Source organism: Eptatretus burgeri, chromosome 7 (assembly GCF_056783735.1).
Source record: "Eptatretus burgeri isolate ZD-2024b chromosome 7, Ebu_testis_v1, whole genome shotgun sequence".
Taxonomy (NCBI): Eukaryota; Metazoa; Chordata; class Myxini; order Myxiniformes; family Myxinidae; genus Eptatretus; species Eptatretus burgeri.
The window spans coordinates 111,369,236-111,392,391 of NC_140967.1; the positions used below are offsets into that span (position 1 = coordinate 111,369,236).

General features: G+C 42.6%; 1 protein-coding gene across 3 annotated transcripts in view; it reads left to right on the forward strand.

The window, feature by feature from the left end:
* Nucleotides 1-23,156, forward strand: part of ZFYVE26 (zinc finger FYVE-type containing 26) — a 252,667-nt gene that overhangs the window by 198,372 nt on the left and 31,139 nt on the right. For all 3 annotated transcript variants that reach the window (XM_085890294.1, XM_085890293.1, XM_085890295.1), the window contains 5 exons: nucleotides 1,569-1,597; nucleotides 2,687-2,820; nucleotides 9,890-10,110; nucleotides 18,250-18,397; nucleotides 18,846-19,058. In XM_085890294.1, coding sequence (XP_085746420.1) covers nucleotides 1,569-1,597; nucleotides 2,687-2,820; nucleotides 9,890-10,110; nucleotides 18,250-18,397; nucleotides 18,846-19,058 — 745 coding nt within the window. The remainder of the gene's footprint in view (nucleotides 1-1,568; nucleotides 1,598-2,686; nucleotides 2,821-9,889; nucleotides 10,111-18,249; nucleotides 18,398-18,845; nucleotides 19,059-23,156) is intronic.

The window sequence follows — 23,156 nt, forward strand, 5'->3', positions numbered from 1 at the left end:
TGTGTGTGTGTGTGTGTGTGTGTGTGTGTGTGTGTGTGTGTGTGTGTGTGTGTGTGTGTGTGTGTGTGTGTGTGTGTGTGTGTGTGTGTGTATATGTATATATGTATATATATATATATATATATATATATATATATATATATATATATATATATGTATATATACACATACATACATAGACAGGGTGTCCCAAAAAAATGTACTCACTCTTTAAATGATAATTGTGTTGTTTATTGACTTAGAAACAACATTAATGGTTAAATGGATAAATGCATGTTTACAAATGTTCAAACTGACGACTATCACGTTCCAAACACAGCCGATAATGCGGACCAATGCATTCAACAGCGTGACAAATCATTTCATTTGGAACTGCAAGACATTGTCTTTTAATTTCCTCTTTCAGCTCATCGACTGTTGCTGGTTTTGAGCCGTAAACCTATCTTTGAGATATCCCCATAAAAAGAAGTCCATTGGAGTGAGGTCTGGGGAACGCGCAGGGAATTCAACACTACCTCTTCGCCCAATCCATCTGTTTGGGAAAAGTTGCTTCGAGATAGGCCCTTACATCACGGTGGTAGTGGGGAGGTGCTCCATCTTGCTGAAAGTAAATCTCTTCGTCACCAAATATCTCTTCGACACATGGACCGAGGGATTCCTGCAGCAAGTTTAAGTAAACATCCCCAGTGACAGTTTGGTCAAAAAAGAATGGCCCAAGGATGCCCAATGCTGATATCCCACACCACACAGTAACCCCTGGTAAGTTTAAATGGTGTTCCATGGTAACATCCGGATTTTCAAGAGCCCAGTAGGTGCAATTGTGTCGGTTAATTGAGCCATTTAACTTGAATCAATTTAACATCATCGCTCCAATCAATTTTGGATGGAAATGCTGCATCTTCTTCACATTTGCCCAGGTACCACTCACAAAATTCATCTCTCCGGTCAGGATCGTCTTCATTTCGAGTGTGGATTAATTCTGGAATGTAACTTTTCCAATTAATTCTCTTCAAAATGCGATGGGCGCTTGATTTTGGGATTCCTGTCTCACGATCCATTTGTCGTACAGATTTCCGTGGGGATCGGTGGAGGGTTTCCAGCAATTGATTTTCCTTTGCGGGGGTGGTTGATGACTGTGGTCTTCCTGAACGCTCCTTATGGACGTCATGCACAGTTCCAGCTGTTTCAAACTTATCTCGGATGCGAGCAATGGTGCGTCGCGTTGGTAGATCTTTGTGAAAATGTCTTCTAAATTCTCTTTGCACTTCCATGATGTTTTCGTGCAGCTTTATGATAAATTTTCTTTCTTCAAAACCGAGTCATACGTCTGCCATTATTATGGTCAATTTGATCTGAAAATAAATGAAAAATTCAATGAGTTATGAGGAGCCAAAATGTGAGTTAATTTTTTTGGGGCACCCTGTATGTATATATATATATATAGGAAGATGTTTCTCGTTGTGGACTGAAGAAAGATGTTATTTTGTTGTGATTTTTGTGGGTCTGGCAATTGTGATATTTTGTTTGAGGTAACATGGTATTTCATTGATTGCTTCTGTTCTTCCTAGATCAACTTCTGAAGAGAACCATGATGAAGGTAATTTTACAAAGTCTATTCTTGTATTTCTTGCAATGTTTAAAGCCAAATATTTTTCTGCAGCCTTACCTTTAGCTCTTGAAAAATAATCCTTGTTTGTCGAATTGATTTGTCGTCGGTTTTTTTGCATTCATACTTTAGGTTGCAATCACAATCCATCTTAACCTTTAAAATTTTTGAACGAAACTCTGTTTTTGATGCCTTTCCTCAATTGCATGCTTTCCATGCATTCTGCATCTGATGACCAGGGATGTACCGTAATACCTTGGTTTCCCTGTTGCAAATAATGGAAGCATTGTGTTTTGCCTCACCAAGCTAACTTGTCATTTTGTTGGTGGACCAAGCCATCCCGGCCTGTAGATTCCGTTCAGATTATTATTCTTCATTGCGGTGAAAACCTTAAATTCTTCTTTTTCTGAAACCGCTCAACTGAACGATACGAAATTTTAAATATGTGATTGACAACCCATGGGGAATATAGATTGATAAAAATGACATTACGGGATGCATAATTACTGGAACGGATGGCTTGGGCCCCAGCATCACTCCTCAGTTATACTTGTTGTTGTTATACTGTTAGGTTTCTTATCCAACAGGCAGTGAGCCTCTTGTTCTTTTTGGATTTTTATTCTCGTTCCACCAATTTTTGTGTGAAGACTTTTGAAAAAAAAATGTTACAGCTCGTTATGCTCATCTGCGCATGATTTAGGCTCAATTTTCCCAAAAAACTTACAAATGGGGCTGCACATGGTGGCAGATTCAGACTACTTGGGGGCCTTCAGCACTGCTCGCAGTTCTAGTTACAGCGCGGCGACATCGCGCTGTTATATAATTGGCTATTCTGTCCTATGTCTTCTGTCACGTCTTCTGTCACACTTATGGCCTCGTACGTCCCTTTGATCTGAGGGCTATAAATAGAAATTTGTCCAACGTCACAACTCTTCCCATCATGCATGCTAATTCACCGTGTCTACATTTAAATTTTATAACTGCAAAATTGTTTCATCATTCTTAACCTCGACTTTTACTGCCCCCAGCCGCGCGATATCGAAGTATTCGCTTCTTCTTTTTATTGTTGTTAAATTTCAGATCAGTCTGCAAATGGCCTGGATTACACGTTGCCCGAGGAGCTGCTTTCACCAGAGCTATCCAAACCACAGTGGCTGCTTTCATTGGACACATCACACAATCAGCAACTGCGAGAAGAATTCTCATTTGAACAGGCGAGGCCATTCTATGCCGCTGTTGAACCACTCTTGTGCCATATTAGATGTTGAATGTAACTTGGCCCTCTTTTGATACCATTTCTTTTCAGAGGCTGGAGAATTTTCGATCCGAATGAAAACAACTCCCTATAAACGCCGCCTCATTTCAAGGCCTTTTGTTCACAGCATGTGATAAAATGCATGAGAGTGCAATTACATAATCTTCATTCCTTGCTCATTTGCGGAGCCTTGTCAGTGTCAAAGCATATCTCTAGACACTCTCCCAAATGTCCCCTATCTCTAGGGACGAATCTGTTTGTGCTGTCTGTTGTGTTTAGTTTGCACACCATTGTTTAACTCCAGAACACAAGTATATAGATACACCTAACGCCAATCTATATTTACAAATCACATGCTTCAACATCTGCCTGCTTTGCTTGCTCTTTAATAACATGGGCAGGGGCTGATTGATCCTATTCTCTTGGTGGCTTTATGATACATGGCTGATTATGCTGGCTTGGATTCAAGACAGTTGTTTTATTCACCATCAATAACACTGCAAAACGAGGGGAAGAAGAATCTCACGAGCAGCATACCACTTTGCTTTGGCTGTGGTGGTGGGGTTGTTCCCACACTTCCCCCCCCCCCCAATTTACCCCAATTGTTGGGAAAGAAGGTGTGTCCATACATACTGATTTGAAGCCATAATTGTTTGCATGCACATCACAATAAATTATCAAAAAGGGCAAAGTGTAAAATCAACATAGAATGAAGAAGTCGTCTTGCTTGTGAAGGCTACAGTATCGATCCCTGTCGGCAGACACTGTGCCGATTTTGATACACAGCAGACACTGTGCCATTCTTCCTGGAATGATTAAGGTGCCTGCACCTGTAGAATTGTGGTACGATGAATGATTAAGGGCTTGGGTGTTTCAGGGTAAGGTTTTTCGATCCTCGTGGAGGATCTCTAAGTCTGACTCACGTTGTTGTTCTTGTGGACTTTTTAGTTTCACAGCCTACAGTTTTCATCGAAACTTCCTGAAACTTGGCGTATATATGTAAAAATACCCTGTGCAAACAGTAACCATCTCCGATTTTGAAAATTCCTCCTGGAAAAAAGTTATGACATCAAAATATCTCACGCCTAAAAAATTATCTCAAACTAGGCAAGCTTTTTGAATTCTGTTTGCGGGAATCAAGCCGGGCATTAGCACAGATAATTTATTGCAAACCTGATACATCACAATGACGGCATATTCGTTTTTATGACATCATCATTAAGAGGACGAGGATCTTGGCTCATTCGAGCTTGTTCTTTGTGACCCTGCTTGTGCTTTTTCGATGACCCTTTCCTTGTAAATATGTGCTATTTGTTAACATGACCATTCATTTCCGACCTGCTCGAGTGTCTCTTTCTCTATTGGTGAGACAGAGTATGTAATAGTGGATGGTAGTTTTGCCCCACAGTTGAGTCTCAATGGTGAGACGAGCCGACATCCCACTTACGGTTCCACTCGGCCATTCTTTTAATTGCAGTGGGGCGTCGAGAGCATGGTTCAATATCTGAGGGATTAATTTGCCAGAAAGGTAGTGTTGTGGGTCGGGTTTTGAGGGCGAGGACGACCACCAGGTGGAGCAGTAGAGCCGTCTCCTGTGAACAATTAACGCGGTGGTTTATTTATAAACAATAATCGGGGAGGGCGCACACAAAGAGCAGAGTTATCCGAACAAAAGAAATGCAGACAATATACAGTGAGCGAAAAGCACTTAAAAGTTCAACTTAACAGACTGGTGCCACGCACGCACGCAGACACACACACACACACACACACACACACACACACACACACACACACACACACACACACACACACACACACACACACACACACACAAGAAATGGTGGCCGCTGCCTTTATTTGGCCCTTCAGCTTGGAAGGAAAAGGCGAGATGAGGGCAGGGGCCTATTCTTGCACCTGTCCGTCTCATACGGTCTGGTCGAGCTTGTCTGGTGGCGGGACTCGAACCCGCCACCAACAACGCAGCACCAAGCACCAGTGACCAGGAATGACGCAATGGACGCCAACCAGCACGGGAACGGACCAGATGAGACGAGCACCCGCGGGTAGACGAGAACGCCAGCAGGCAAGACGAGGCTTCTTCTCTTTCTCCTCCTTCTCGACGGCTCACTACACTCTTATCCTCCCCCTCCCCCGCGGGTTGCGGGAACCGCTCTGAGGGACTTGCCTCAGAATTGGACGAGGGGCGAACATCCCATCTGGCTGGGCGGGCCACCCCTGAGGTGGTCAGCCTCCTGATTGGACGAGGCGTCTCAGGGGGTGTGTCGAGGCGTCTTGGAGGCCTGCCCCCCCCCCCCCGAAGATGCTCCGTGGTAGCTTTTGGCAGGCTGGCCTCCCATTGGCTGTGGCGCACATGCGATGCTCGCCCTTCGCTAATTGGCTTGACGAAACGTTCCATGCCCTTCCTCGGGGCGGAGCCTCGATCTGAGGCGATGGAGGCTCCGCCCATGCCTTCAGCCAACAACACGTGGGCAATGGCGACCGGGTTGAGTGATGGACGGTGCCGTTGTTGTTTTTGTAGTAGATGTATAAATCCTGACGATAAAATCACTCACAGCGCGCACACAAAATTCCCATGAGACATAGGGGATGGATTCTAACTATAAACACATACTTGTCGAAATAATTAAGCTTAGGGACTGCTGTCTGTTTGTGTGCAAAAGCTGCCAGATCTGTAACAGTAGCACAGGAATTGGACGTGAGGACCCGACCAAAATTAATCTTCTCTGATGGTGTCCATGGTTGCTTAACAACCCTTTGTGCCGTGGAGTTATCTGCAGCTCATCGGCTTCATGCTCAAGGGTCTGGAAGCTGGTCCGAGAAGCCACTCGTGACCCGACCAGAAAACCCTTAACAATATTAATCCTGCTTTCATCCATACAACAAAAGAACCTGCGTCTGTCTGCTTGTTTGTCATGCTATGACTTGAGAACAGATTTCAATGAAACAAATGACTGGATTCAGGGACCTTGCTGGAAGGTTTGGAAGGCAAAGAAATAAAAATAAAAGAAAAGGAAGGAAGGTTTGTGGATGGGCACACGTGGCAAAACTGCAAACATCAACTTGTGTCCTGTGCGCGCTCGCTGTCTCCTCTGTCTCTGTCTCTGTCTGTCTCTGTCTCTGTCTCTGTCTCTGTCTCTGTCTCTGTCTCTGTCTCTGTCTCTCTCTCTCTGTCTCTCTCTGTCTCTCTCTGTCTCTCTCTGTCTCTCTCTGTCTCTCTCTGTCTCTCTCTGTCTCTCTCTGTCTCTCTCTGTCTCTCTCTGTCTCTCTCTGTCTCTCTCTGTCCGTCTCTTTCTCTGTCTCTCTCTGTCCGTCTCTTTCTCTGTCTCTCTCTGTCCGTCTCTTTCTCTGTCTCTCTCTCTATCTCTCTCTCTTCCCCCCCCCTCCCTCCCCCCCTCTCTTAATATTTTCTGTCAGCGAAGCAACAGGTGGTATTTGCTCATATCCATTCAATGCAACTCACAATAACTTGGTCATCATGTTTGTGTAGATCCCTTCATGTTGTTAATTTTCAATGATCATTTCAAACACAAGGCCAAGTTACTTGTTTAATATGAACGTGTAACTTGCTCATGAACATGAAATACAAAACCAAATGGACACCTTGCATTCCCACTTACACACCCTGCACAGGTGCTCGTCGGAGATTGGGACCATACTCTGTGCAGAGCGTTGGTGCTGCATAAGCAGTCTCCTTGGCTATTGAGCACAATCTTGGACGGGTCGCCACTCCGACACGGTTTACCAGTATGCTGGCACTCATTTTGCCGACCTCGGAAGGATGACAGGCCGAGTTAACCCCACCTGGTATTGATTCAACAGCTGAGCGGGATTTGAACTCGGGACCCTCGGATCCAAAGCCCACCACCCTAACCATTAAGCCAACACCAGGCATACACCAGGTATACACAACACCAGGTGCTCTTAGCGTTGCAGTTTAATCAGCCAACTGGATCATCGTTGAGACTTGCATGATCTACGGCCAACAAAACTCTCACGACAACTTGCTTCATTATTATGAATTGCGACAACTTCATATTGCGACAACTTGCCGAAGGCCGGTTCAGAATAGAGGATAATCTTTTTCTGGAGAGATGTGAATTTTGAACACACTTTGTCTGTAATGTGAGCTTTGAAATGCTGTCTTGTTTGCAAGCATTTTAATTTATTACCCTCGCCGAAGGATTCGGACAGGGTATTACATTTGGGTCCGTTTGTTTGTCTGTCTGTCTGTCTGTCTGTTTGTTTGTCCGCACAGAACTTTCGTGTTTTTCTCCTCAACCCCTTGTCGGATTCAGACGAAATTTTCACGATTCGTGCGACTACTCATGTATAATGTTTTTTTTTTTATTGATAATTACAACGTCATAGGTCACGTCCTGGTGTTGGCTTTGTGGTTAGGGTGGCGGCTTGGGATCCTAGGGTCCTGAGTTCAAGCCCCGTTGGATGCTGAATTAATATACACCAGGAGGTTGACTCAGCCTGTCATCCTTCCGAGGTCGGCAAAATGAGTACCGGTGTACTGGTAAGGGGGACAGTCCCATAGCCTCGTCATCAGTGGCATAGCCTCGTCCCAACCAATGATGCAACCAGCAGCCACAGGCTGCACTAGAGAGAGAGAGAGAGAGAGAGAGAGAGAGAGAGAGAGAGAGAGAGAGAGAGAGAGAGAGAGAGAGAGAGAGAGAGAGAGAGAGAGAGAGAGAGAGAGAGAGAGAGAGAGAGAGAGAGATATAGGGATAGGGATAGGGATAGGGATAGGGATAGGTCACGTGGTGTGGCAGCCATATTGGAAAAACGGAAAAAACTTTGGAACTCTGTAGGTGTGAAACCACATCAAGGAAAAAATTGAAACTTGGCACAGAGCAAGTACTCCTCATGGGGAATGTGTGCTTTTTATGATGTCATAACGAGGGCACCTATGACGTCATAATTGCATTTGTAGAACACCACATCCAATCAGTATGAAAATTTTTGAGGTTCATCTCGGGATAAAATGGTTCACAAAAAAAAAACATTCATGACATCATCGGTCACGTGATTCGGCAGCCATATATATATATATTTTTTTTTAAACCTTCAAAAATATTCTTCTCTGAAGTGGCTGAACAGATCGAAGCGAAACTTTACATGTATGATTGCCTATCCTTGAGGAACAAAAGGTTCACACATATGATGTCATTGGTCACATGCTTTGGCAGCCATATTGGATCTACCCGAAAACCGATAAAAAATACACCACTCAAAAGAAGTCCTGGTGAGGGTTTGCAATCTCTGATTGCTCTTTTTCTTGTTATTAATGTTTTATAAGTGACAAATTGCCCTATCAGCTCTGTTTTAAATTTTCAATTGTACATATTCCCACTTTCTTGTCCTCTCATTCCGTAACCAGTGTCTAGCATGATCCATAACATGTAGTCACTTGTACACAAAGCACAGTGATCATTGCTGTGCCAAGTTACACTTCTCACATGAACCTGCTCCCAACTCGCATCAAAATTATAAATGAAAATTGAAAATTGCACAGATCTGCGTATGCTGTGCATTCCAGATACATAAAATGCTGTATAATCAGGGGTTCACACAATTTTTTTTAATAAGTTCTCCAATGAGTAACAGCAGAAATGGTTTGATACTCACAAAAAATATACATCTTCACCCAGCTCGCTATGATTAATCTCTTCCTCCTCCTGAGCATTATGTCAACAGGCGAGATTGAAAGACACACAAAGAGTAAGAGGTGATGAGACTGAAAATAAACCTTCCTCATGCAGTCACATGGACAGGATCCACTGCAAATAGACGTCAGTGAGCCAAACTTGTTTCTCCACAACCAGACCTTGATGGAATGTCCATTGCGAATTGAACACCGAGAAACCACGCTTATTCTCCACACACTGCCACCCTTTTGTCAGCTTCAAGTGTGCTTGTCTGCTTTCCCAAGCACCACTCTGGTTTCTAAAGATCCTCTCGGCTTTGTATGCTTCTTACTCCTCCGTAAGCACTCTCTCAGATCGTCTGCTCCAGACGAGACACTCGCAATCCGCTCTCTTTCGTTCTGGACGCTCCTGAACCTCCACTTCTCCCTCTTCGCTTGCGCATTCTTCTTGGATATATATATATATATATATATATATATATATATATATATATATATATATATATATATATATTTTTTTTTTTAATATTACAAGTTGTAAACTTATAACATAGCTCATAAATTATAATGCTATGATTTATAAACTTAATTTTTATACTTAAATTTTGAAATCACAAGATAACAGAATGATCACAGAAGAATCTTACCCACACTAGCTGAGAAAACCTTCCATCCAAAGCTCAATTGTGGTCATTCGCTTTTGAGCTTCCTGAGCATCTTTGATGTACGCATTTAATGTTTTTTGTTTACCACGCACGAGTACCTGCTTACCAGTTATGAGAGCCCCTGTGTATAATCGTATACATCAAAGGCTTTGCAAGGATATATCATGCCCATGGTATGATATGAGCTATAATGAGTGCACGTAGCTCACTGCATTTATTTGAATGTTTAATGTTTCTGGATTGTGATTACTCGTACAAAACCTGTCATTATGAACGGGTTAATTCCCCAACTTTTCTGATATCGATGTGGATTTTGGTCTGACTTGCAACACTGACTCCCATCAGGTGCCACTATATGATACACATTTACACGGAGAGAATTGGGGTCTTCCCTTCACCCTGATGATTTTTTTTTATTATTATTATTCCCTAAAACCACCCCATGCACCCCGCGAGTACAACTACCAGTTTTCAACTTATTCCGTCCAATGGTTTCGGGATCAGATTGAAAGGCGAAGCAACAAACCCATAAACCGAGACATTTCTCGAATTGCAGTATGATGATGAGTGTACATTTTTTACATGACTCGTAATGTATAGCTCTGATTTATTATGATGGATAACCCCACAGATTGTGACCTTCTTATTGGCATTAATTCTGCTTTCTTGGCAATATATTTGTGCAGGCTCCCAGTGCATCTCTGTGCCTTGCGTTACTGAAGCTGCACAGCAACAGTGGGGAGTGTGGCCATCAACTTGCCATGCATTGCGTTGCTCTGTCACGCACTCTGAACAGTCCAGAAGTGGATCGAAAGCTCGTTATCAGCATCATGAAGAAGTTGCTGTTCAATGCCAAAATGATGTTTGTCGAAGCAGGCTTGAGCCAGGATCTAAGCTTGTGTGACAGGTAAATGTGCACAAGGGGAAGGTTCACTTCACAAGCAACAGGATAATGGGTCACAATCTTCTTCAAAGACCAAAAGTGATTTGATCTCTGTTGTTTATGCGCTGGGATTATTTATAAAGGTGTCGTAATGATGGAATAAATCGGAACACAAAAATTGTGCGACAAACTTCATTTGGCCTTCATGATAACCTCCTTATGAAACTCTACGCTCCCCCCTTATTTATTACTTACGAAATCTAAAGATTTCATAAGTATATTGATGACTTCCGTCTGTTTGTGCGTTTGTTTGTGTTTGTTTGTTTGTTTGTTTGTAGTCACGATAACTCGAGAACGGAAGAAGCTACCAATGTCAAATTACACCACGTGATTCAGGAGGGCGATGGCTAGTGCTGATTAGATTTTGGTCAAAATCGGTCAAAGGTCAAGGTCACATTGAGGTCAAACATAATTCCGTAAATTCATGTGGAGAAATGGAGTATTTTTGCTTCGGTCGACGTTACGAGTTTGGTTTAACTTCAATTTTAATTTTGTCTTCGGTTTTTGCAATCGCTTAGGACGCTTAACACTCGGTTGTCGAAATTCTGGTAAAAATCGGATGTTTTGGAGACGTTTTAAGATAGTATAAAAAATATTTCACTCGCCGCGTCACGGCTCGTCACGTGGTGCAGCGCGCTCGAGCAGACGCGTCGTTGACCCACGTAAAGGTTTTGCGTGTGCGCGCTGACGGTGTTTTCGATAAAGATGGTGTTTAAAAGTCTTTTTTTTTTTATCCCAATAAAGGTTATCGTCGCATGCCTGACTCGCTAAGCCGTCGAATTATGTAAAGATTCTTGGTGGATGGCCGAATATTACGGTTTTGTGACTTTGATAAAATAATATTAAATAATTGCGTGGAGAAATGGAGATTTTTGCTTCGGTCGACGTTACGAGTTCGTTTTAACTCAGATCGCAATTCTGTTTTCACTTTTGGTAACGGTTAAGTATGCTTAATACTCGGTTGTCGAAATTCTGGTAAAAATCGGATGTTTTATGAGATTTATGTCAGGTGTCGTGTCTGAGGCTTAACTGAAGATTATGCTAATGAGGGGGATTGTAACACACGGCATTACACGCTCGTTTTAAAGTCAATTTCAATCGTGTCTTCAATTTTGGTAACGGTTCAGTATGCTTAACACTCGGTTGTCGAAATTCTGGTAAAAATCGGATGTTTTATGAGAGGTTTGGTACGGAATCATCGTAGAAACTTCTGGTTTGCGTCGTTACCTTCTCCAGAGACAGCTTTTATTAGACAAGGTCAGAGGTCAAGTTGACGATTTCGTAAGTACCAGTCTATGACTGCTTGTTTGTTTGTTTGTATGTTTATTTATTTATTTTCATTGTGGTACTGAGATAAATTCAATGCATTGTTATGATTTCAATTTTTGGAAATCTGTTTTTTATGTTTTTTTCTTTTTCTTTCAGATGAGTTTGCAGGAAATGTGTTTCGTGTACCTTGCTTGCTATAAGACTGAAAATTAGTCCCTGGAAACTTATTTTGACTCGAGGAAATGTAAATAATAATAATAATAATAATATTAATAATAATTAACAAGAAAAAGAGCAATTAGAGATTGCAGACCCTCACCAGGACTTGTGATTGGTGTATTTTGAGTGGTGTTTGAGTACTGGTGTGTTACATAATTAATAAGAGACATAACTAGAACTGCCACTTTATAACTGCTGGCAGTGATGACCTGGTACCCTGACGTCCCGCTTTGATGCAACCCCGCTTTGATTGGACACATGACCTGACCCATGACATTTTTTATGAACGTTCAATTGAATTTACATTGGGATTAAAATAAATTCAATTCAAATCAAATGGAAGATGATAAGAAGAAAACTCTTTGATTGGAGGAAAACCATGGGGTAACCTTACCGGGTTGGTTTGCAGTAGTGTGTGTTGGGGTGGTGCTGAGGTGTCATCCACCAGACAGTGGTCTCCTCGGGTTAACCTGAGGTGGTTGTTTCAGGTGGGTGCCTGGAATGTCCTGTCCCTAGTAGAAGATGATCACCTGTCTCTGTTATCATCTGAGCTCCAGCGCTTGAACATCGCTATTGCAGTGCTCTCTGAGGTTCGGAGACCAGATAGTGGCGAGATCATGACGGGTGATTACACTGATTACTGGTCTGATCACTCGGATGATTACCATGCCCAACGAGTTGCTGGAGCTCTGTCCAACAAGCTAACTCCCATGATAATTGAGGAAACACCGGTCAACGTGCACATTATGAGACTGAGGATTCATCGCTCCTTGGGTTTCATTTCCCTGGTCTCTGTATATGCTCCGACTGAGGTGAGTGATCTCACTGTGAAGGACGCATTCTATGCCATGCTCGAGTCCATGGTGAGCAAAGTATCTCCCCTGGGGCACTGATCAATCTTGGGGGATTTCATTGCATTAACTGGCACTGATAGGGATGGTCATGAAACATGTGTTGGTCCCCATGGCTTTGGAACTGTGAACCTGAATATCACTAAGTTGCTTGACTTGTTGTAGCAGTTTAAATCCAGGACAATGGTACCATTCCAGCCTAGGCTGGATGTTGACAAGCTCAGGGATAAGAGAGTAGCTGAGGAGTTTGTGAACAGGCTGAGTGGGAATTTGGGGGGGGGGGGGGTCTGGGTGCTGTCGGGAATCTTGAATATTGTGTAGTGCCTTCAAGAATACCATCCTTGATGTTGCTGGCAGATGTCTTGGAACCCACCATCAGGCAAAGAGGAACTTTGTCTCCCAAGGGACACTGGATACCATTGACCGAAGTCACAGGGCCAGGCTTAATGGCAGAGCTGTGGCATAAAACTGTATGTGCGCTGAAGGTGGACAAGGAGTCCTATGTGCGAGGAATATGTGAAGGGGTCGAGCAGCACCTATGGATGAGTAATTCTCCTCCTGCTTACAGAAGAATTTGTGCATTACGTTCCTCCAAGCCCGTCCCTTGGTGTGCTGCTGTTAGAACAGAGGGTAGTGGACTCTTGCTAGTGGAATCCAAAGTGAAGACCCGCTGGGCTGGTTACTTTGAGTGGCTGTACTTGGCTGATCCACCAGCTGTTGAGTTGGATGTTTGGGGTATAACTATCCCCATTGCTGACCCTTCAATCAACTGTGAACTGCCTTTGTTTGTGGAAACACAGGTTGCAGTGAACCATTTGAAAGGTGGTAAAGTCCCACAGATCTCTCTCATCCATGCTGAACATCTCAAGGCTGGAGGAAAAGCTGTACTGGTATTGTTGCATGCAGTTCTGTGCTCTGTTTGGAGCACGGGTATCATCCCAACTGACGAACAAAGGGGCCTCGTTGACCCTCTCTGGAAAGGAAAGGGTGATCGCCAAGACTGCAACAACTACCAAGGGGTGACGATGCTCTCAGTGCCGGGCAAGGTCTTTGCTAGGATATGTCTTCATCGGGTTCACCACCATCTGCTCGAACACCAGCGCCCGGAACAGTCGGACTTCATACCAAAGAGGTCAATGATTGACCGTATCCTTGCTCTCCGGGTCCTCACCGAAGGCAGATGAGGGTTTTGGCAGGGTCTGCTCGCAGCCTATGTTGATCTCCCCAAAGCATTCGATGCAGTGAATCGAGATGCCCTCTGGAGGATTCTTGATCTTCGCGGGCTGCCACCAAAGTTGATCGATCTGATTTCTGAACTCTACTCTGGTACAGAGATTGCTGTGAGATGTCGTGGTTCCATCTCTGATTTATTTCCAGTTGTTATTGGAGTTTGTCAGGGGTGTGTTTTGGCCCCCCACAGTTTTGAACACTTGTATGGATTACATTTTGGAAAGATGTCAGAGAGATCACGCTGTGGTGCATTGCTTGGGAATGTCAAGATCTTTTACCTTGACTTCACAGATGATTCAGTTGCAGAAACACTGTATATCCTTGTAGGGGCTCTTGAGGCACTCAATGAGGAATCTGAGCCTGCTTGGACTTGCAAATGGGTTTCCTGGGTCAAAACAAAGATGCAGGTTTTCAATGACATCTTGGACCCTGCCATCTTGTCTGTACCTGTTTGTCATGTGATGTTGAGGTGATGGAGAAATTTACTTACCTTGGCAGTGATATTCCTGTCTCCTCAAGTTGTGAGCCAGAGGTCAATAGAGACGGGGGTCTGGGGAGTCATGGATTCACTAGATCATGGGGTGTGACACTGTCGGTATCTTTGCAGAAGGATGAAAGTCATAAGTTTCAGGTCCTTGGTGCTTCCAGTCTTGCTCTATGGATGTGAGACTTCGACTCTGGCCAGAGATCTGAGACGAAACTTAATTCCTTCGGTACCAGGAGAAAAAAATTGTTTTTTTTAGGTTTTTGGGTAAATCGAATATGGCTGCCAAACCATTTGACCGATGACATCATGTGTGTGAACGTTTTGTTCCTCACGGAAAGGCGGTCATACATGTAAAGTTTTGCCTCAAGTTGTTCAGCCGTTTCAGAGAAGATTTTTGAAGGTTTTTTTATTGAAGCAATATGGCTGCCGAACCACAGGATCGATGATGTCATCATTTTTTTTTTCCTGTGCACCAATTTATAATTATTCTGTGACCCTCAAAAATGGTCATACTGATCAGATGTAGCGTTCTAGATATGCAATTATACCGTCATACCGAAGGCACCTATTACGTTAAAACATAGGGGAATTACCCCTGGGCATTCACCTGGTAGCTGCTGGATAAGACAACCAGGGTACCACTGGTAGGCATGGATGACCCACAGAATATGTAATGGAGAAGAAAGTAAATACCGATGGACCTTGTTTTTAATTTATGCCATGAACAAACTTAGGTACATCATGGGTGATGAAGGTTGTGGTCAAGTTTCATCAAAATTGTGTGTGTGGTTTGGGAGAAGAAAGTAAATACATATTTTGGGGGAACCCCCCCCCCACTCCCCATATGCCCCTATAGACCCTGATCTTTTTATCTTTTTTTCTTTTTTTATGTCATGAATAAACTTTGGTATATCATGGGTGATGAAGGTTGAAGTCAAGTTTCATCGCTATTGTGTATAGGGTTCTGAGAAGAAAGCAAATTCCTCTTTTGGAGGGGCAACCCCCCTGTAGATCCCCTTACAACTCAATTTATATATATATATATATATATATATATATATATATATATATATATATATATATATTTTTTTTTTTTTTTTTTTTTAAACGGGCATGAACAATCTTTGATACATCATGGGTACCGAATGTTGGAATTGAGTTTAATCGGAATTGTGTGTGTAGTTGTGAGAAGAAAGCATATCCCTATTTTCGGCGGAAGCCCCCTGTAAACCCCGTTAGATCCCGATTTTTATCATGTCATGAACAAACACACAAGGTGAGGACAAGGTATGACAAAACGAGGTGGATGAGTTGGTTCGGTGACTAGAACGAGCCAATTTGATTTTGGTTAAGGTCCTCATTCAGATCCAACCTATCAATGAGGTACCAAATGTAAACTGTTCAGCCTGGCAGAGGTATGTGTTCTACCAAGTGCCGTCCCACTTCGCCAAGTATCACTCTCTGAGTGATTTTTAGTTTATTTGTTTGTCCACACACAACGTGAGTACGGTCTTCCTCTGCAACCACTTGTCGGATTGACACTAAATTTTCACCATAGGAGCTGGACCTCTATCTTTTGAAATTGCTCTATGGAAAAAAATTGAAACTTGGAACCTGGCAAGTACTCCCCATGGGGAATGTGATTTTTTTTTGTGTGTGATGTCACATGTGCCTTCGTTATGACTTCATCATTGCACACGTGGAATGCTACATATGATCAGTATAAACATTTTTGAGGGTCATCTTGGGATAAACTGGTCGACAAAAAAAAATTGTGACGTCATTGGTCACGTGGTTTGGCATCCATATATACTTTTTTTTTTTTCAACCTTCAAAAATCTTCTTCTCCGAAACGGCTGAACAGATCGAGGTGAAACTTTACAGCTATGATTGCCTATCAAAGAGGAACAAAATGGTCCCACCGAAGATGTCACAGGTCACATGGTTTGGTAGCCATATTGGACTTACCCAAAATACCTTTAAAAATCTTCTTATGCAGAATAGCTGGACAGATCGAGGGGAAACTTCAATCCCATATTCCCCAAGCCTTGGGGATGGATAGCAGGGTGTTCACGAATACTTAACAGGTCACATGTTTGCCAGCCATATTGGATTGAATGAAAATCTTTAAAAAATAAGATTTCTCTTGAACCGCTTAATCAATCGACGTGAAACTTCACAATTATGATCTAGTAGTGATGGGGAATATATGTTTTAATCCATGTATATATGTTCTGTTCGGACACATTGTCTGCAGCCAGAATTATTTAATTCTCTGAATCTGGGTTCTTTTTTTCTTTTTTTTGAATAAGGCTCACTTGGCTGTGCCCTGGATGGGTTTGAGGGAAGAGGAGTAGCAGTTGAAACCCTAATCCTATCCAAGTTCCTCCTGTACCTACAGTATTTGGTCTTCCATTTTATTTGAATTGAATTAATTTTCACCCCATTCTGAATTCAGTTGAATAATAATTAATAAATGCCATGGGTCAGCGTCAAATGGGGTTGCATCATAGCGGGACATCTTGGTACCCGGTCATCACCACCAGCAGTTTTCAAGTGGCAGTTCTAATTATGTCTTTTATTAATTACGTAACACACCCGTACACAAACACCACACAAAATACACAACACAAAACAAGTCCTGGCAATGGTGTGCAATCTCTGATTGCTCTTTTTCTTGTTATTCAATTGAATTCAGAATGGGATTAATATGTTGGCTAATTTGATGGTGAGATTCGACCATTTAATGCCTGGTGTTGGCTTAATGGTTACGGTGGTGGGCTTGGGATCCTGTGGTCCTGAGTTCAAATCCCACTCAGCTGTTGAATTGATATCAGGTGGGGTTGACTTGCCTATCATCCTACCAAGGTCAGCAAAATGAGTGCCAGCTTGCTGGTATCCTGTGTCGGAGTGGCGACCCATCCTGGATGGTGCCCAATAGCCAAGGAGACTGCTTACGCAACACCAACGCTCTGCACAGAGTATAGTCCCAAGAGATAGATGGATTCGACCATTTTGCATCGGTTTTTGTTGCAGCACACCTCAATACGATTCCATTGATGCAAATAAATTCGGATGACGAACGGATGATGATTGTGGATTGGTTTTGGCTGTTTTCTCCAGGGTCTAAGGACTACAGGAACCTAAATATAAATTGCGCACATACAGACACATGCACGATGCAACACCGGACTTGATTTCAGACAAAAGCAGTCACTGAGCTCATCACCTCAGGTCAACTACATTTTTCTGGCATATTTAACATTATGGATGACCTTTGCTGCCATTTCAACCCTAAGATTTTTAAAAACTTTTTATTTATGACCATTAAAGCTATCTTTTTGTCAAGTTTGATAATCCATTGGAAAGATTAAGTTTGCTTGCTCGCTGTAGACCACATGGTTTCTTGAGTGTGACATTAATGATGACTTCAAAAAAAAAATTGGGGGAATGCCCTTGCACTCACCTGGTAGAACAAGGGAACCACTGGTAGGTGTGGATGACCTACAAAATATGCGACTGAGAAGAAAGTAAAAACCTATTTTGAGGGGGTGGGGGGGGGGCAAACCCCTGATTATTATTATTTTAATTTTTTTAATGCTGTGAATAAACTTTAGTACAACACGGGTGATGAAGGTTGTGATCAAGTTTCATAGAGATCATGTGTGTAATTGTGGAGAAGAAGATCCGAGTGTTTACATATTGACTCACTGACTGACGGACACTGTGCAATACTAATACCTCAACTGAACTATGTTCCAGGTGAGCTAACAAATCTTTTCTGTTTTTTTAAAGCAAATCAAATGCTCGACTGAGAATTAGGAATTCAAAAGTTGATACTCATGCTGCAAATCTGGCTCTTGTACTGGAGCTGGTGTTTTTTGTTGTTGTTGTTGTTGTTTATTGAGCAGTCCTCAGCTGCAGCAAGATTCAGGTATATATCCCTCTGTTCAGACAATTTTACCAGGTCACCATCAACGTCCTTGGGTAGGTGTACTGAAATGGACCTTCAAAATGCCAATTAAACGCTCCATTGTGTCTGCACAGCTACCTGAGCTTTGTAGCTGTGCTGCGCATTTTGGTTCTGGCTGGCTACCGGCATCTGCCAACGCTTGACCAGATGGTGCGTCCCGGTGCAGTGACACGCCTGCGTGACCGTCTCATTGAAGATGAGCACTATCAGCTTGCCGTTGAGGTATGCCACCTTACTTTTCCCTCTTCTCAATTGGTACTTTTATCATGAGGGAAAATAGGAATGCATTAGTTCTCGGGAGTAGAAGCAGAGTGATCGGCATGCAGGTGGATGCTGCTTTCAGCTTTTGCTGATTAGTGTTTGCCTTCACTCATCATTGTGGCCTTTTTTTCCAACATGCAGAAGCTATCTGTCAAAACTAGATGTAAAACGCATTGAAATTGAGCTTCTTAATGGTCCTCAACAGTTTATATTAGTTGTCAAGATGTGTTTGGCATGAAACTTTTGATGGTATTTAACAACATATTTATTTTCTTTTCTTTATTGTAAAACCTGTTTTGTGGAAGTGCATATTGATTAAGTTATCTCTTTTTTTTGTGTGTTAGTGTCTTGTTTACTGGATTCTCATTTTGGTCAGACTTGAGGCATCATTTGCATGATATATTTGTAGGTTTCTACAAAGAGTGGCCTGGATCGTGGTGGTGTATGGTCTGCTTGGGGAATGGCCTGCCTTAAGGCTGGTTTATTCACAGAGGCCTGGGAGAAGTTTTCTCGTTGCCTACGACCTCCCCTTGACCAAAACCAGCTCACCTATGGACCACAGATCTTGCGAGACATCGTGCATAACTTGGAAGGGGATTCATCAAGTCAAATTCAATCTACGGTAGGATAAAAGTAATGACGTGCATTTATTATTTGCATGCACACATGTACCATTCCATACTAGTTGGCTGTGAAGGTTTTCATTTTAATTTTTAATAAACAAGGTTTTTGTTTTTTTTAAAGCTTAGATAACTTGAGGATCATAGAATAGCTGGATGGTAAATGTTCAACCAGACCCCAGCTGACGTGTTACTTCCTTACTTGAAGCTCAGCATTTACAAAAGATAGGGCACAGAAAAACAAGCATAAGTTGGCAACTATTGGGCAGGCTTAATGGGTCTAATAGCCTCCTCCTGCCTTGAAGTTCCTTCAAAGGGAACTTCTATTTAACGTAATGAATATTATGTCGAAGAAAGCAACCTTCGGAGGGGATGTCTATGATGAGACAAAGTATAAAAGGTCATGTCCAACAGAGATGACAATGCTTTGCATGCGAACATTGCACACCGACAGAGTTTTTTTGCTGAGTTAGAAGAAGAATAAAAAGTATTCATGTTTTTGTTTTTGTTTTTACACCTTTTTTGGGTACATGGCGTACATAGTCGAGGCTCGTGGAGGAGCAAGAACACAGAATGGACGAGGACATGACAGAACAAAAAGAACAGTGGAAAGAGGTGTTGTGATTGGGGGTGTGGGGTGGAAAACACCAGCAGCAGGGAAGAAGAACCAAAGAGAGGGAGACTTGAGGGAATAGAGGACATTGGGAAGAATGAGAGGAAGGTGAGGAGGCACAGGGTTGAATAAGCTGGATGGGTACAGGTGTGAAGTATCGATCACAAAAGTTGGAGGGAAAACGGGGGAAGAAGCAGAAATGGAACAAAAATAACCAAAGACAAGGATGAGAGAGAGAGAGCAGAGGAAAGCCAGGCAACCAAGACATCCAGAAAGAGTTGGGCTTGGAGAGTGTTAATGAGGGTACAAAGGATCATATGGATGGGGATGACCTAAGCAGGAGATGAATAATCATCTTGAATCCCTGGAGGAAAGAATGAGATTGAACAGACAAAGGAAGTTCGTTCCACAGGTGGGACAAAAAAAAGATGAATGAATGAATGAATGAATGGGGGTGGGCAATGAGACTGGATTTTGGAAATTTCGTCAGAAGGGAGTTACTTGCGTATGCCATGCAGCAGGCATGGAAAGGGCAGATCGTTCAAAACCAGAAAGGAGACAGTACGACACAGAGACCACCAACATAATAAGCCCAGAGTCAACTTCATCTTCAGAGATACCAATGATTTTGAAGGCCTTCATTTATAATAATAACTATAATGATAAAAGGTTTATTTCAAGTCAGCCTCCATCACAGCCAAAGGCTGAATTGGTATCATTATTCCAAAAGAAGTTGGTCATTAATTTATAATAAAACAGAAATACAAAAAAAACAGTAGCAGAGGAGAGCAAAAATAGTATATTAAAACAAAGGAAACTGATGAATCACTCTGCCTGTGAAACACCAGGATGACAGTTTATAGCTGGATCAGGATTCAAACCCAAGCTGGACAGCTGAGAGTGAGCATGCGTACCTCTTGACTATCCTGCCATGATCTGGGGATTCATTCCTTTGTAAAAACTGAACTTATTCCAAGCAGCAGTTCTGACTGCTTTTGCAAAAAAGCTTTCATTTGTCCAATTCGCACATTCATTGACGGCCTTTCCTCTCCTTGGCCTCCGGCGAATTGTATGGTGGTGGACAGTGTTTGGGAGGAATATTGCATGAGGGGAAGGAAGGGAAGGCAGTGCGAGGGGAGAGGAAGGCAGCATGAGAGGAGAGGAAGGCAGCACAAGAGGAGGGGGAAGCAGCATGAGGGAATGGGAAAGCAGTGTGAGTGGAGGGAAGGCAGCGCTAGGGTAGGGAATGGGGAAGGTGCAGCATATCGGAGGGTAGGCAGCGTACCAGGGCCTTACGGGGCGATAAAACGCACCCATGCAGTGGTGTTTTCTTTTTAACAGCCTTGTTCTCTGCAAAACCGGGCAGGAGCATTTAAAACCCATGCTATCTACCTGGCAAAGGTCTGCCTGCATGCACGTCCCATTCCGTACGCGTTCCTCCAACCTTCTCGCATGCAGATACGCACAAACCCCACCATATCCAACATCCGTGTGTGCTGTCTGCGTACCTCTTTGTTTTGAGCCACTGCCAATTATTATTATTATATTGCAGAAACTATTAGTGTATTTATATGAATATTTTGTCATGAAAGCAATTCGCACAAAACAGGAAAAAGAAAACTGCAAACGTAAAAGGCACTTACGTAATAGGCGGGGAAAAAGAAGGACCCTTATCAACTCTGTCGTCATGGATTGTAAAAGCGGGTTGGAGAGCACGGCGTTACACCAAGTTAAGTTCCACTTTCTGCACATGCCTTAATCTTTTCTTCACTAAATATAAACATCCAAACAGGAGAAAAAAATTAAGCTTAATGTTCATTTTTATTCCGTTTTATTTTTTTTTTGAGAAATGAGACAGATTTGGATTTCCATCAGCGAAGCGACGGCTCTTACTTCTCGTTGTTTTAAAACAAACAACCAAGCAGCTTTGTAAATGCTTGCCAAGTGGCTTAAGGACTCAAGCAAGCACTCCAACGGAACACCTGGGGATTGGCAAGCGTTTACTAATTGCCGTTGATAAAACTATGCACCCGGAGATGCCCAAGCAATGTCTGAATTGGACAAATTAACACATTTTTTTAGCATTAGAAGTGCTGCTCGGTTCAATTCTGGAGCTTACATTTTGTAATTTGGCTTAGTTTAAGAGATTCTCGAGGTTATGGCATGTGCTGAAATTAAATAAAGCCACAAGCACTGGAGTCTCCGGGTGTTTATAAGCATTGCAATGTACCCAGCGATTCGTAATATGAGTGAGGATCGTGTAAAAAAAATATATATATCGTTAAGAAATCATTGCGGCCTTTTCCAAGCCAAGGCATTGTTGAGCAGGACAAAAAAGAATGGCGGCTTCAGACTCTTGCGATCTGACAGAGGACTGACCAAGATGGCTTGTCGCCATCTTAGTGAGGCTTATTTTGGTTTTTCGTGATGAGCACTCCCTAAATTATCTTCAAAAGTGGTGTTTAAATTAACCCAAACACCAAATTTTCATTCATGCACCACCATGGAGTTCCCTGAGTATACATGCAAACATCTGGAGCCGCTAGGTTTTACGGTTTTCGAATTATGGAGTAAACGGACAAACTGACGGACGCACGTTGACATTTTTTATTATAGATTCAGTTCATTGTATTGTTTTGGGTTCTGTAATTGGTAGCCACTGAGATCTGGTTGTGCTTATCAACTGGTGAGGCTTGTACTTTGGCAGCAGTCTCACAAGAGAATGGCACAGTTGATCACGTCTGCTCTCGAGTGACTCCAGACTGCAGTCATGTAAAGCATCTAAATAACCGTGATAGTTAGGGCCAAGGATAACTCTACAAGCTCTTTTACAAACAATTTCAATTGCGATTCATTGCTGCTTTGAAATTCCGATTGACCACACAGGAGCCACATATTCCAATACAGGGCAAACAAAAGATGCGAAGATAGTTACAAGATCATTGCCTGCGAGGAAATGACATTTCATCTTCGGAAGCATATACAAACGACTGTGAGCTCGTGAAGCAATAAAACTGACATGAGCATCACATTTCAGATCTGCCTGGATAGAAAATACCCAACGTTTGATATGATTACAACTTTGGATTGCAACATCATTAAGTGACGAGCTGGAAGGGGATGGTTTGATTTGAGCAAAACAGATTTCAACAGTTGCGCACTTTTTGGGATTAAGGCGCATTCCATTATCTGACCATTTGTGAGGTTGCTGAAGAATGGCTCGCATATGAAATTCTCTACCAGTACCACACTTTTCAATAAATGTCAGCCCGTCGACATATTTGAAGCAATGCACACCAGTGGCAACTTCACTGCAGTCGGCAACTTTAATCATGGCAAAGAATACAACGGGCCCCAACTTCGTTCCCTGTGGAACTCCTGCATGCACACGTATCCACTCAGAGCATTTGCCAAGATACTTAACACGCTGTTTGTGATTAGAAATGAAGTTGCTTATCCAAGAAACAGGAGATGAATCAACTCCCAT